The following is a 13,750-nucleotide window of genomic DNA, read 5'->3' as shown; positions in this document are numbered from 1 at the left end:
TAGTGCATTTTTTGTTACTTTTAATAGGGCTTTTAATTGTAAATATCAGATGAAACAGCAAATCAAAGTCAAAGTGTAAAAAACACTTTATTGTTGACATGAGCATCAATTTTAAGACCAGTCAGAAGCAGCGCCACCCCAGTCAGAAGCCTGAGCAGTGGGTGCTGTGGACCAATCCTCTGTGGCAGGCTGAGTACTCCAGTCTTCACCTAGAATGGAACAGGAAAAAAGGTGTTAAGTTCAGAGACTATAACAGCACACATGATACACAAAGGTAATGAAGATCCATATAAAAACTCACCAGTATAGACCTCACCAGGCTTGACAGGGGCAGGTGCTGTAATAAAATCCCAATCAAGTTTAAACCATTAAGTGTGAAAAAGTGAATGAAAAATCTTACACTGCATTTACAAGTTAAACACAAAGCAGCAAATCATCTCACCTGCAGGGAACTGCTGAATGGGCACAGATGGCACTGCAACGCCCTCAGACCAGTCAGCCACCTCAGGCTGGGCAAACTCAGGTGCAGGGGTGGTCCATTCGCCCTGGAACTCCTCCTTTCCAACACCAGCCTTCTCAGCAGCAGCCTGCTCCTCCTTCTCAATCTACAAGCACATAATAAGCATTAGTGAGTGTATCAGCAGGATGTATGCCTCATGCACTTGGTTCTAGCCACTTCAGTACTTTTAGATAAGTTGAGTGTGCCAGTCATACCTCTTCAGGGTCCCTGTAGAAGTACAAATCTGGCATGACCTCCCATGGGTGCTCCCTGGAGATGGTTCCCCTCATCCTGAGGACCTCCCGGGCCAACATCCACCACATCAGACCCACAGAGTGGTGACCCTGAAACAGACAAATAGGGTCAAATCCAAACCTGTCGGGGCTGCACTGCGATTCATTACATTCAAAAAGGCATAAAGCTGTAGAAAAGAGTTTGTGGCAAGACCTCAACTCCAATTCCCTGGTGTGGTTCAGAGAAAAGAAGTTGGCGATCAGGCACTTTTATTTAGCACACATTCTACACCACACACTGCACAGACAAAACAGCAGGGCTCTAGCTGTGTGTGCAAAGACTCATTCGTCATTGTTTTAAACTAACTGAATTTTACCTTGTTGTTACAGGGGATGGCAATGTCCACATATCTCAGCGGGGAGTCAGTGTTGCACAGGGCAATGGTGGGGATGTTTACGTATGAAGCCTCAGTCAGTGGCTGATGGTCAGCACGAGGATCTGTCACAATCAGGAGGCGGGGCTCCCTGAAAGCAGCCTGGATCTGATTGGTGAATGTACCAGGGGTGAAACGACCATGGAAGGTAGTGGCACCAGTGGCAGAGGCGAACTTCAGCACTGCTCTCTGAAACAGACAGTACAGGTTTTACTTGAGATCGCAACAGAAATAATAACTTAGATTTTTTTTTAAAAAGAACTGTGGCTCAGGTTACTATCAAACCCCATTCATGGGACAGTTGTCCTTATGGTGTTAGCGAATCCCGGCCTGATTACTCTTGCACACTTCCGACACCTGAACACCAACGCAAGTGCCAGGTTTTAACAGTGTGCACATAACAACAATGAGTCAGTTTTACCAGAACTTTACCTGGCCAGTGTTTCTGGAAGAGATGACACACACATCAGCTGGGTTCTCAATGGCAACAATGGCCCTGGCTGCCAGCAGCAGCTTCTCCCAGGTCTTCTTCAGGTTAATGATGTACACACCTAGTGAGCAAAACACGACAAGTTTTGTCATTTGCATGTAAAGCCGCAGCAGGGACAAAGTAATCAAAAAGCTCCATCGTCATAGCACAGATGACTGCTACACCACTCACCGTCGCTTTTTCTCTTGTAAACGTACTGCTCCATCTGGAAGTCCAAGTTGGTACCTCCCAGATGGGTTCCCGCTGCTAGGAACTTCAGCACATCCTCCTCCTTCATTTGAAGGACATCCAGACCTCCGGACATCGTGACCGCTTTCCCTGCGTTACGAGTTAGTGGGAGAGCTGTGGGGAAAAAAGTAGACTTAGAAAAACTACAAGCTGCAAAAGAGACAAAATAGTACACCCACGACCAGACAAGAAGCATCCAAAAAATTAGATTTACATCAGTGCATTTCTAATCAGACACAAAACAGCAAAAACCCATTGCTGAGCACAAGAACAGTAGCTCTTAGCAAAGTGAAGATGCTCCCTTAGTGTGTGCTCTTGCAGCAGGCCACAACGGAGACATGTTCACCCCACAAACGCGCATGTGTCAAGTCAATTTATCCTCCGGATTAAATCATCAGCCATTTAGGGAGCGCAAACGATATGCAGATCTCGTTAGGAAGGTCGGGAAAAACATAACTACGAGGGGTGAAGGCGCAGAAGCTCGTATCTTACTTAAAGGAAGCTAAGCAGCAACGCGGGGATTAAGTTGAGGTATCTTGGATGCGAAAGGCCACTTGGAGCGTAAAAAGTCATGATAACTCATGTGTATGGTTGCCATCGTCTTCAGATATCAATTACAATCATATGAAATCTCGTCACTGCCGCTGTTCATTGGATGGAGGCGAGGCGCACGAGAAACAGAGGAAGAGCGCGTGTCAGCAGCTAGCATGTTAGCTACAAATGTTAGCATCATGAATGCGTTGAAAATTAAGAAAATTAGGGCACGGTAGTCTGCGCCTGTCTACCCACGGTATATGTTCTTTGTCCTCGGTCATAACTTTACGAATTTTGACTATTTCTTTCGATTTAAAATGACTAAATAGGCCGGTTTAAACTCACCACGAAACAACGCCGTATGGAAATCTGACCACACGGTGAAAAAGAGGGCGCTTGAAGGAAATGACGTTATTTTTATACCAAATTTCCAAGCGTGTGATTGGCTGGTTAAACCGAAGGCGGGGAGGAGGTAAAAAATGAGAAACATCCGCATTTTCGCCACTAGGTGGAGTTTTAATTCCACGTGCTTCAATGGTAGGAGCAGAGGTAACCAGAGGTGGGCTCACGGGTCGGATGGGTATCCCATATTAAGACAATGGAGATGGAAAGACCATATTAAGACAATGCTGAGACGCTGACTTCTCGGTGAAAGACTGACCTGTGTTCCTAACATATTTGCCAGAGATAAAGTGTTCCAGGCAAAGGGATCATAATATGTACACGATTGTGAAATTGTTTTAGTGAAACGTATCTTGTGTGTAGAGAGCTCTGCTGTTGTTCCCTCTTTGAAATGGTCCTATATTTGAAATTAAATTACAATAGATTACCGAGGCAATACACAGACAGAACAGACAGCTGATTAGTTTTCTGTGGGACTAATGGGCTCACCGAAAAATGGGGTTTGGGTACATTTCAAGGGCATTAGAGGTGATGGACATGGGCCAGATGCCTGAGATGTTTTGGAGCTGTTTTCTGGGAATGTGACCTAAATGACTGGGTAAAAAAGGTGGGATGTCAACACCCCTCACAATCATTGGATTTCCTTTTTTAAATAACTTCATAACCAAAGCAGTCCAACACACATGCAATAAAATATTTTCACAACCCCCTACCAAAACAAAAGCCAATTCTCATGGCTGTAGAAAAAAGGCACAAAACAAAAACAGACTCTGAAAACAGTGCTGTGTAACTTGAGAGCACCAAATAATACATAACTTTAACAAACAGCATAATTGGACATAATTCTGACATAAAGTCAAACACTATAAGTCGCTGACTCTCAGCTTGTACATGACTGAAGTATGCAACTTGTTAAAATGATTTTTAATATGATGAAGTATTTCAAACATGATCGATCACCCCTAAATATGAGTGGAAAAGTCATAAATCAGGTCTGTTAAGTGTGTTCTGTATATCATTTATAGATGCTGATCTACAAAGCCAACAGTTTTCTAAACTCATTAATTCAGTTGTTTATTTCAGCCTAAATAGCCTTCTTACTTTAGACTGACAGTGCTACACTCTTTGTACCGTCCTATTTCATGTCGTGCCACCCCTCCCTGTGCACTGGTACAGCGCTTATCTCTAACAGCCCTCATGTTCTTGCAGTGCGTGACAATATTCTGAGCAACAGCTTTGTAATCATTTAAAAACACTCCTATTTTTTTTTTATAGTTTTACACCTGAACTCTCACAGCTGATTATTCTTTTATACACCTCAGTTAATGAAAGGAAAGAGTACACAGTCATGCATGTCAGGGGCGTGTTCTTGTGTTAATAGTACTCTTATTTTTGTCAAGTTGATCTGAGCACTAAATTAAGAAAAATATGTACACTCACCAGTCCTTTTATCAGACACTGCTTGTTAACACAAAAATATCTAATCAGCCAATCAAATGGCAGCAACAGGGTACAATTTGTCTGGGCTCACCAAAATGAGCAATAGAAGAGTCTGATTTGTCTGTTTCTTCTGCGCAGTCTGATGGTAGGGTCAGAATTTGGTATGAAAAGCATGAAAGCATGGATCCATTCTGTCTTGTGATATGAAGGCTATTTTCATGGCCCCTTAGTACCAACTGTGCATCATTTTAATGCCACAGCCTGTTGTTACTAACCATGTCTATCCCTTTATAACCACAGTGTACCAGTCTTCTGATAGCTGCTTCCCAAAGGGATAACACACACCATGCCACACATTTCAACTTTTCATGAACATGACAGCAAGTTCACTGCACTCAAATGGCTTCCAGTCACCTCATTATGGAGCAACATCTCTGAGGGAGGTTTTCTGCAACCTGTTGCAGAATTAATGCCGTTATGAAGGCAAAAGGGTCCAGCCTGGTACTAGCTTAGGTGCACATAACAGAGTAATCAGTACTGAACTCGAGCTTAAAATTCAGGCATGACTTTTGGTCCATCCATCCATTCGCTTCCGCTTGTCCTTTTCAGGGTCGCGGGGGGCGCTGGAGCCTATCCCAGCTGTCATTGGGCGAGAGGCAGGGTACACCCTGGACAGGTCGCCAGTCTGTCGCAGGGCTAACACATAGGGACAGACAACCATTCACACTCACTCGCACATTCACACCTAGTGGCAATTTGGATTATCCAATTAACCTATCCCCACAAGCTGCATGTCTTTGGACGGTGGGAGGAAGCCGGAGTACCCAGAGAGAACCCACGCAAACACGGGGAGAACATGCAAACTCCACACAGAAAGACCCCGGCCTGATGGTGGAATTGAACTCAGGACCTTCTTGCTGTGCGGCAACAGTGCTAACCACCGTGCCACCCCTTCACCCATTCACACACACATTCACACACTGGTGATGGCAAGCTACATTGTAGCCACAGCCACCCTGGGGCGCACTGACAGAGGCGAGGCTGCCGGACACTGGCGCCATCGGGCCCTCTGACCACCACCAGTAGGCAACGGGTGAAGTGTCTTGCCCAAGGACACAACGACCGAGACTATCCAAGCCGGGGCTCGAACCGGCAACCTTCCGATTACAAGGCGAACTCCTAACTCTTGAGCCACGATCGCCCCTGAAAATGACCAAAATGACTTTTGGTCATTTTCTCCTAATAAAATTAACACAGAGATGAAATTTTCCAATAACTTTATTTTGTTTGACATGTTTAAAAAGTGAAAACGTCTGCATGAAAAACCACTTTTAACAAATATCAAAAGACTCCAAAGACATTTTAAGGCAGATGAATTTTTGGCAAATGCACGTGTCAAGTGAGCACACACTTAAATAAAGTATCAGAATATAAATAACACTGTTACACATGGAGACTCACAATCTTGTCTTTAAGAAGCTCTCTAGATTTTGAACATATGCTGAGGTTAAAGTGCATAAGTCTGGGCTTAATCTGGCTCACTGCCTGTAGTAGTCATGGGCTGAGTCATTGCACACAGCATGCAAACATCTGAGGCTTTGGAAATCCCACTCAGACCAGGGTTTCCCTGCCATTCAAAGAGTTTTAGAACACTGTGGAGAGACACAGACATTGTTTCTGCATACAGTCCAAATCTTATTTGTAGCCCTACAACAGCCAGGCTAGTGTGTAGTGAACATTTCCCAGTTAATCTGCACTCAAAAGCATTTGATCTGCCAAGTTTAACCTGCAGATTGCGAAGACTCCTAAATATGTGGAAGTGAATTTACAACAAGAAGGAAGAAACCATTTGTCACAAAAAGCCCCCCAGGAGCACACGCAAAACTCTGAAGGGATTTCTCAAACATGGTCCAAATAGTTGGAGCAAAATCACCAAAGTTTGTGTAATTAGTAGTGCAGTAGAAAAATATCAGAGCATTTTTGTATCATCTTGAAAGTCTTTTTAAAGTTATATTGCACATTCTGACCTTCAGACACACCCAGTAAGACACTAAATGTACAGGAGACCTCCCACATGTCTCTTAGACTCTGAGTGAAATCGGTCACTGAAAGCTTCTGACACGCTAACGAGCACTGCAGTAGTTCCAGTTCCTTCCTGTGCGCTCATTCACTGCAACTCCATCTATATCTCTTCTTCCTTTTACAACATTTTCAACATTGATCACTTTCAGGACTTCAGCCCAATGTGCGCCATCATTTGTTCATAAACGGTCCACGCCATGGCCGCCATCATGGTCCTCCTCAGAGACCGAGGAACGGCCCCTCTGAAGAAGCCCTGGAGTCCATATTCCTTAGAGAGTGAGAGCAAAGTGAGGCATGCAGCTGATTAAAACCAGCTTATTCAACACGATACATGGAACGCAATTTTAAAACCACAGCAGAGCAAGAAGGAAGATTGAGACAGCTACCATATAGATGTATCTGATGGCCTCTGCTGTCTTGAGTTGCGGATTCACTTGGACATGTGTTTTGACCACATCAGCAGGCTGAGTGATGAGGGAGGCCAACACGCCAGCCAGAACCCCGCAGCTGAAGTTAGCCACAGGAGCCGCAGGAGACGTGCTGATCTCTAAAAGGAAGATAGGCCAGCATGTGTATTTAAATGAACACCAAGAAGAACTCCAAATGCGAATATTTCTCGTTCTTAAGCTACTAAATGTCTCTCTGAGTCCATACTTACCTTTGGGGAGTGAGGCTTTGGTCTGGCTGTAGAACATGACGTAGATGCCGGAGAAAGGAACGTCTCTGAGGAGAGTGGCCATGAGGCCGGAGAACAGAGCCGCGGGACCTTCAGTTTGGCACACGCTGCGCAGAGCCCCTATCACACTCCCGTAACTGTACCTGCCACACTGAAACACAAAGACGTCTGGTTCAGTTCATGCATAAAACAGCACAATATGAACGCAACGCTAAAGTGAAAGCATGCTGCACAGGTCAAACAATAATATCAATGAAGTAAACATTTGTCTACATATATGTTTTCTTCACATACAAGCTGCACAGATGCATTTTTGTTTTAAAGAATTTCTTTCACTTCAGAAGAATAATCAATTGAAATTATACCAAATTCTATCTATTTTTTTAACACAGTATTATAGAAACATATTCTATTTATTTTAGGCTTTTCAAAAAATCTTATATTCATGAATTACTTCATGTAAGTACACGCAGAAGCTCTGGGGTTTAGCTCATGTGAAGAGAGGGTATCTGACACACCTTTTTCACCCTTCTTCCACATACAATGAAACGACTGAGCACCGCCTACTTCAGTCAGAGTCATTATCAGAGTTACACGTGACTGAGGTCTATAAAGAACAGGCTATAAAACACATACACCAAAAAGGCAACACTGGTGCTATGAATAAAGCAACTGAGAAATATGCAGCAGAAAATCTACACTGCTGTATCTATAGTTAGTACGCGCTGACTCAGCAGGAAATCCATAAATCACTTATCAGCACTAATCAGCGAATACACAGAGCCACGAGACAATTTTAAACCTAAACTGAATATAACCTGCTCCAGACAGATTATGTGTTCAGCACCAGGTTTCCATGGCAACCTAGAGAGCCACCAGGTGACATTGAAATCTCCGACTTGAAGTTCGACATACCTCACTAACCAATTAACCTCGCTTCGTAGTACACCCCTCTCTGGACACTGCTTACTTCAAAACGTGTCTTGACGACAGTAACCGGCAGCATCACTACCCCCGCCACCGTCCGGGCTCCGCCCCCCAGCAGCACAGCCTCCGCGGCCCCTGGGCATCTGTCCTGTAAGAAGTGCTGCTTCAGAGAGTAGTAGGTGCTGAAGTAGATCCCAACTCCTGGGATGGTCCGGACGAAGGACTAAAGGAGCAGACGGAGGAGAGAGACTGTCAGATGCATGGTGGCTCACACAGCAGGAATTTGTGACTAAATCTGTACACGAGGTAGACTCGAGTATACAGAAGCTCTAACCGGTGAAACTCCTTTCCAGAGTCCCAGCAGCCTCTCTGTCCGCACCACACTGAGGAGCACCGACACCATCCCCACTCTGCCCGAACTGAAGAAACAATACAGGCATCAGATAAGATGACCGAAAGCCAAAAACAGTCAACGCTGCTGCTATGTGTGCGGCCTATAAAGGTCAATCAATGTCATGCTTTTTGAGTTCACCCAGTCAATAAATAAATAAAATCAGCTTTTGGATCTTATGAGACAGGAAAGCATGCGACACTGACAACTGTGCATGCACACTCACCCAGGCTGCACGCCGGTCTGCAGAGTCTGCAGACGGGTCTTGACCAGGTCGAGAGGCTGGAACAGCAGCGTGGAGCAGGTTCCACTGAGGGAGCCACACATGAAGGCTTTGATGGCCGGGTGCACCTGAGGGTTGTGGGGGAGGGGGGCAAATTTCATTTGCATTTCTAGTTAAAATCCTGACTGTCATGACTATGCCTACAGAGCATATTTCTGTCTCTTTAATGCACACTTACAACAACAAACTACTTAGATGTAATCGCCACTGACAGTGACGCTATTAAACCATGTTTATATTTTGTAAATAAATAATTTAATACCACTTCAATATTCCAACCGTCTTTTCCCCTATAACGCCCAGCCTCACAGTACCATTCACATGTGATGTAACAACAGAGTTTGCTCCCTCAGCTTAATGACTCAGCAGCTCTTCTTCACCTTAACCGCCGTCAGACTCTTAGACCGTGGATTAGTTAATCAGTATTTCCAAAAGTTATCAGTCAGACAGGACGCCCTGATCTCAAGTTACCTAATAAGGATGTACGCACTGATAAGGATGGAGCTTCTGATGTAACAAAACGGAGATCTAATACTCACCACTAAAAGTTCCATGTTTCTTCTCGAGGGTCACTTCTCAAGACGTTTTTGCAATACACTAAACCTTCTGGCTTCCTCCCCTCGTTGCCGTCCACTGAAATGTCTCCCTCTGATTAGAGGGAGAAAGAGGAGTTACTCACACTGGCCTTCCAGGAGCAGGGATGGAGAGATGGTGAGGGAGCGCAGCTCTGCTGTCTGAATGAGGGGACAGTGCGCACACAGAATAGATAAAGCTTGCCTGACCAACACCGTGTGTCCTATTTGCCCCCACCCGATACACAAGGCCACTCATTAACTGACCAAAGATCAGCATGCTACAAATTAGGATAGACCCGGTGCATGAGACACTGCTGCGTGTCCTTCACGAGACTGTGAAGAGCTTGAGCGAGTACGTCAAAAGTAAAGACTGTTCGCACTTGTTTTGAGCACAGTGTCCAAAAACAGTTCCACAGTGTACATAAGAGACACAGCTAGCGCTGGAAAGCCCTGTGAGCTGGCATTCTGCACTTAAGTGTAAGCAAAGAAAACACTGGCTGTCCTTAGAAATAAAACCCTTACATCACTGTTTGCATTTTTTTCAACATAAGATGTTGAGATGATGAAATACAGCACAGGGTGATAAAGAGAATGAAGCACCATCAGGTAGGAGGGAGAAGCATGCATAAAATTAATAGGAAACAAACAACTGTAGACTGTGCGGTGATCTCATTCTCAGGAATATTTCAGCACACACAATTACTTTAAATCTCCAATTTCTATGTGTTCCACATGTGTGTTAAGATTCATTTACTGTCTATCCAGGGCTTCCAAGCAGGCTGCTTTGATGAGCAGAAAATAATAAGCACTTATTTAAGATGAAAGAAAATTAAAATACATCGAAAGCAGGCTCCAAATGTGCAATGTCCAAATTAAGTCAAGAGCCAGAGACATATAAAACAAGTTATAAAGACAGAGATATAACACTGTTTGATATGCTAAATAACATTAAAAATAAAAAAAAGAAGTAAAGAAGACCGAGGAGGGATCCTTGTGGAACATCTGTACTACTGGGCTTTCAGACTAAAATCTAAGGTCTGAAGATAATAATGTAATTTCATCTACATGGAGCTAGCACACATCCTTTCCAGTCGAATTTACTGATTTTACTTGAATCACTTAAGTCATGCAAATCATGCAAAGTTGTGGATTTTATGCATAATAAAAACGCCAAAAACAAGATACTGTAACCCAACAATCTAATTACACCAACAGTTTTTATAATCGTGCCAAAGACCAGATGTGCTGATTTTTGTGTTTAAAATACATTTCGTCTTCCCACTATGGCGTTTATATTGAAAAGGGGGCCTACTTCAGGTGTCTCCTTCGACTTTCCGCAGGACTTCTGACAGATTAGCTGACAACACGTTTTCAAAAACATTTTTTTTAAAAAGAGCGCGTTGATGAAAATCGTGTGTGTAATGTTGTGTATTGAGGCTCTGCTGAGCTCTCCCTCTAACGCACCTTTAACTATAGTCCACCAATTGTTTTTCTCTCCCCGCCGAAGTCCAAATAAATAACATCAACGAAGTTACGCTTGAGCGCAAATTCTTCTAATTGACTACTCTAAGCAGGGCGAAGACAAACCTCACCACCACTCCCCACTAAAGAGCTGCAATGTACCACCAAACCTGACAGCCGCCTCTCTAGCTCTCTGCGATAAGCCCAAACCGGCCGGTTCCTGTTCTCAGACGCAGCGTGTCGAAACTACGCGGAAGCACCGCCCATCTGCGATACAGCCTTCTGATTGGTTAAACAGCTTCTGGCTGTGACGTGCGCAAGATAAGGGCGCCTCTCCGGGAAGCCAGGGTGAGTAAAAAGAAAAAAAGACTATTTTTTAAGTTAAATTTAAATTAAATTACTAATTAACTTAAAAAAATTACAATGTATTTATTTGAACGGAACGAAACATGTTTTGAGTTTTTATTGAAATGAAACTATACCAAATAAATTTAAAACAAAAATGAGTGAGGTAATTTCCCCCCTAAATTAGAACCAAGTCAATTGTAGGATAGATAGTATAATAAAAAACTGAAATACACAAAAGTACAACTAGCAGTCATTTAGCCAACAGCAGTACTTGTAGCATTTTCACAGTCAACTGTTTAGGACTCTAATTTACACATAACCTTTCTCTCCTTTTAAGTTACCGTCTATTAGTGTCTAAACTAGAAATAAAATATCTTTCATCCACGTTTACTCTTACTCAGTTAAACCGGTTCTGACCTGCTTTTGCTCCTCCTCACGAGCATGATGGAAAACCCTGGCTGCCGTCTGCTGGTGGGGACGCAACACTTTATAAATAACAAATGTGATCCACCACTGAGCTGTCTGGTTCTGACCTTCAAACTTAACCCTTGTTCTTTCAGTGTGAACTCTGATGTAAACAAAAGAGTAAGCATTAGGGGAAAAAAAAGAAAAAAAAGAAAAGAAAAACGCAGACAGACAACACGTGGCAGTTTAGAAAGCATCTTTAATCGTAATAATTCCAACATTTCACAACATGATTTCCATTCCAGAGGTGCAGACAGAAAAACATTACAATAATCGAGATGCAGTTTATTTTTTCTCCCCCCCCTTTTGGATTTTCTTTAAGTGCGAAAGATGTGATTGTTTAAACTGTGAGCCGTAAGTCTTAAGTTACGACACATTCCTCTCACTTTCCAGCAGTGTGAGCCAAAAGCTACCTCGGGCACAGCTTGTTGGGGTTTCTCCATCATTTAGACACAGACTGCTCGTTTATCTGATACATCTACTCAGAACCTGGCGTATATGACATCTTAAAGGCCAGTCAGACTTTAGCATACAAGTGATAAATTACAATCCGTATCACATGAATGTGCCTTTGGTTTGTGATAAAAATCAGCAACTTCTGTCAACAAGCTGTACCCTGAGAATACAGTGTGTGCTGTGAGTAAAGAGACTACCCCACCACCCCATTTAAACTTTACCCTGAACATTAGCAAATAAACAAAACACTGATGGGGATAAACAGAAAAATAAATGACCCTGCCCAGGAGATTTCTGCTGCATTTAAGGCCTTTAGTGTGTGTTGGCTGTGTGCGCACACATACTAAATTGGGATGTGCACCGTGTATTCAAAACTTTCAAGCTTTGTGTCAATGAAACACTCAAATGCAGTGGTTTATGATAATATCTAGGCTAAAATGCCCCCCCTCCCCAACACAACCCAAATGCAGTGCTAAAAATCAGGAAATTTCAGCACAGTCGCAATCAAATACCTTCAATAGATTCACAAGTTGCCAATTTGTTGCTTGAAAGCCTTCAAATTTAATGTTTCCACATGAAATGTGTGTAACAAAATGATCAAGCCCAAAAAGCATAGTCACGAGTGCTAACTGCAGCTAAATTGCTAGAATACATTTCAGCATATAAACCACCTTTATAGACCAAGGCAAGAGCATAACAAACACGAAGCACTTCCTTTCTTAACCGTTATAAAAATGTCTGCATACAAAAAAGAAAAAAGAAAACCCAAACTATTCTATAGATTGAGATATTACTTTGGTCCCCTTCCAGTAATCTGTCTTCATTTATCTATACTTCTTTTTCTTCAGTTAGAAAAATAGATCCTAAAGGGACTATTACACGTGGAATGTTTCCTTATAAAAATATTTTCATTTTTCCAAGAGAATGAAAAATTAAGCAACAGAGAAATTTGCCCCCCCAAAAAACAAAAGTGTGTGTTTGTCAGTATGGTGATTGTCCCAGTTTAATGGCGTCTGGTGTGTGTGTCTGCATTGAGAATGCATAGATCGTCACTGCGAGAGAGAAAGAGCGAGATCAGATGTTAATCTGCATCCCTGTGGCTAATCTGGACAACATTTGTATGTTTGTGTCTCCGTTTTGGGAGTTACAGTAATGTGTGCTCATGTGTGTTTTTGGGTCTATTTATGGTGTAATTTTTAAACGAGTCGAGAGGCGCAGTTCATTCAGGCTTGGGCTCGGGGGTTTCACTCTTCACCTCGCTCTCCTCCTCACTATCACCGCCGCCACCACTGCTGCGAGGAATGGTGCGGCGTGTGGTGAAGGGGAGGTCACCACGCCTGAAAGAGAGAGAAAGGAATTTATAAATGAGAAAAAAAAAAAAAACAAAAAAAACAAAGAAGACATAAGTAATGTGTTTTTCGAACTAAAGTGCAATGTCTACAAAGAAATGTAAGAAAAAAAAAATATTAACAAATATATTAAGGCTTATTTTGCAAATGGTCCCTAATTGACCATTTGCAAAAAGACATGATTTACCCTAATGTGTGAGGGTAAATCATGTCTTTTCTGATGTGCTCTCCTCCTCTACTGGATCACCCCAGGGTTGTTGCCTCTCTCCCCTTCTGTTCATTCTGTACACAAATGAGTGTCGCAGCAATTTCACAAACAGACACATCCTGAAGTTTGCTGATGACACAGTGATCGTGTGGGGGACGAGTCAGGCCATGGACAGGTTGTAGATGATTTTGTGAATTGGTGTGATGAGTCCTTCCTCTCACTTAACGTGTCAAAAACTAAAGACATGATTATTGATTTTAGGAAGTCCT

General features: G+C 43.0%; 3 protein-coding genes and 1 non-coding gene across 6 annotated transcripts in view; all 4 read right to left on the bottom strand.

The window, feature by feature from the left end:
* Positions 1 to 68: 68 nt before the first annotated feature.
* rpsa (ribosomal protein SA) lies at positions 69 to 2,900 on the bottom strand. The gene is made up of 8 exons (XM_085403193.1): positions 2,764 to 2,900; positions 1,828 to 1,998; positions 1,599 to 1,717; positions 1,110 to 1,355; positions 715 to 843; positions 443 to 605; positions 302 to 337; positions 69 to 209 (listed from the first exon to the last, which is right to left on the bottom strand). Exons 2-8 carry the CDS (start codon positions 1,958 to 1,960, stop codon positions 112 to 114), a joined length of 924 nt encoding a protein of 307 aa, XP_085259319.1. The 5' UTR covers positions 1,961 to 1,998; positions 2,764 to 2,900; the 3' UTR covers positions 69 to 111.
* Positions 1,426 to 1,564, bottom strand: LOC146671028 (small nucleolar RNA SNORA62/SNORA6 family). Its single transcript, XR_014911634.1, has one exon. It is a non-coding gene; the product is annotated as a small nucleolar RNA SNORA62/SNORA6 family (small nucleolar RNA).
* A 2,620-nt stretch (positions 2,901 to 5,520) lies between the features above and the next one.
* Positions 5,521 to 10,872, bottom strand: slc25a38a (solute carrier family 25 member 38a). Of its 2 annotated transcripts, none has more exons than XM_085403188.1 (8): positions 10,659 to 10,872; positions 9,159 to 9,353; positions 8,563 to 8,687; positions 8,280 to 8,364; positions 7,989 to 8,168; positions 7,001 to 7,169; positions 6,729 to 6,889; positions 5,521 to 6,610 (listed from the first exon to the last, which is right to left on the bottom strand). In XM_085403188.1, exons 2-8 carry the CDS (start codon positions 9,171 to 9,173, stop codon positions 6,488 to 6,490), a joined length of 858 nt encoding a protein of 285 aa, XP_085259314.1. In that variant the 5' UTR covers positions 9,174 to 9,353; positions 10,659 to 10,872; the 3' UTR covers positions 5,521 to 6,487. The 2 variants fall into 2 exon arrangements, with proteins under 2 accessions (XP_085259314.1, XP_085259315.1); XM_085403189.1 differs by having other exon boundaries at positions 9,159 to 9,267.
* A 775-nt stretch (positions 10,873 to 11,647) lies between these two features.
* LOC146671025 (myosin-9-like) overlaps positions 11,648 to 13,750 on the bottom strand; it is a 31,328-nt gene continuing 29,225 nt past the window's right edge. For both annotated transcript variants that reach the window (XM_085403186.1, XM_085403187.1), the window contains one exon: positions 11,648 to 13,261. In XM_085403186.1, coding sequence (XP_085259312.1) covers positions 13,144 to 13,261 — 118 coding nt within the window. In that variant the 3' untranslated portion in view covers positions 11,648 to 13,143. The remainder of the gene's footprint in view (positions 13,262 to 13,750) is intronic.

The sequence above is a fragment of the Rhamphochromis longiceps genome, linkage group LG4 (assembly GCF_057381845.1).
Source record: "Rhamphochromis longiceps isolate RC_006_pf linkage group LG4, R_longiceps_female_GT1.1, whole genome shotgun sequence".
Taxonomy (NCBI): Eukaryota; Metazoa; Chordata; class Actinopteri; order Cichliformes; family Cichlidae; genus Rhamphochromis; species Rhamphochromis longiceps.
The sequence above is the reverse complement of the archived record's forward strand: the minus strand, read 5'-3'. Positions and strand labels throughout refer to the sequence as shown.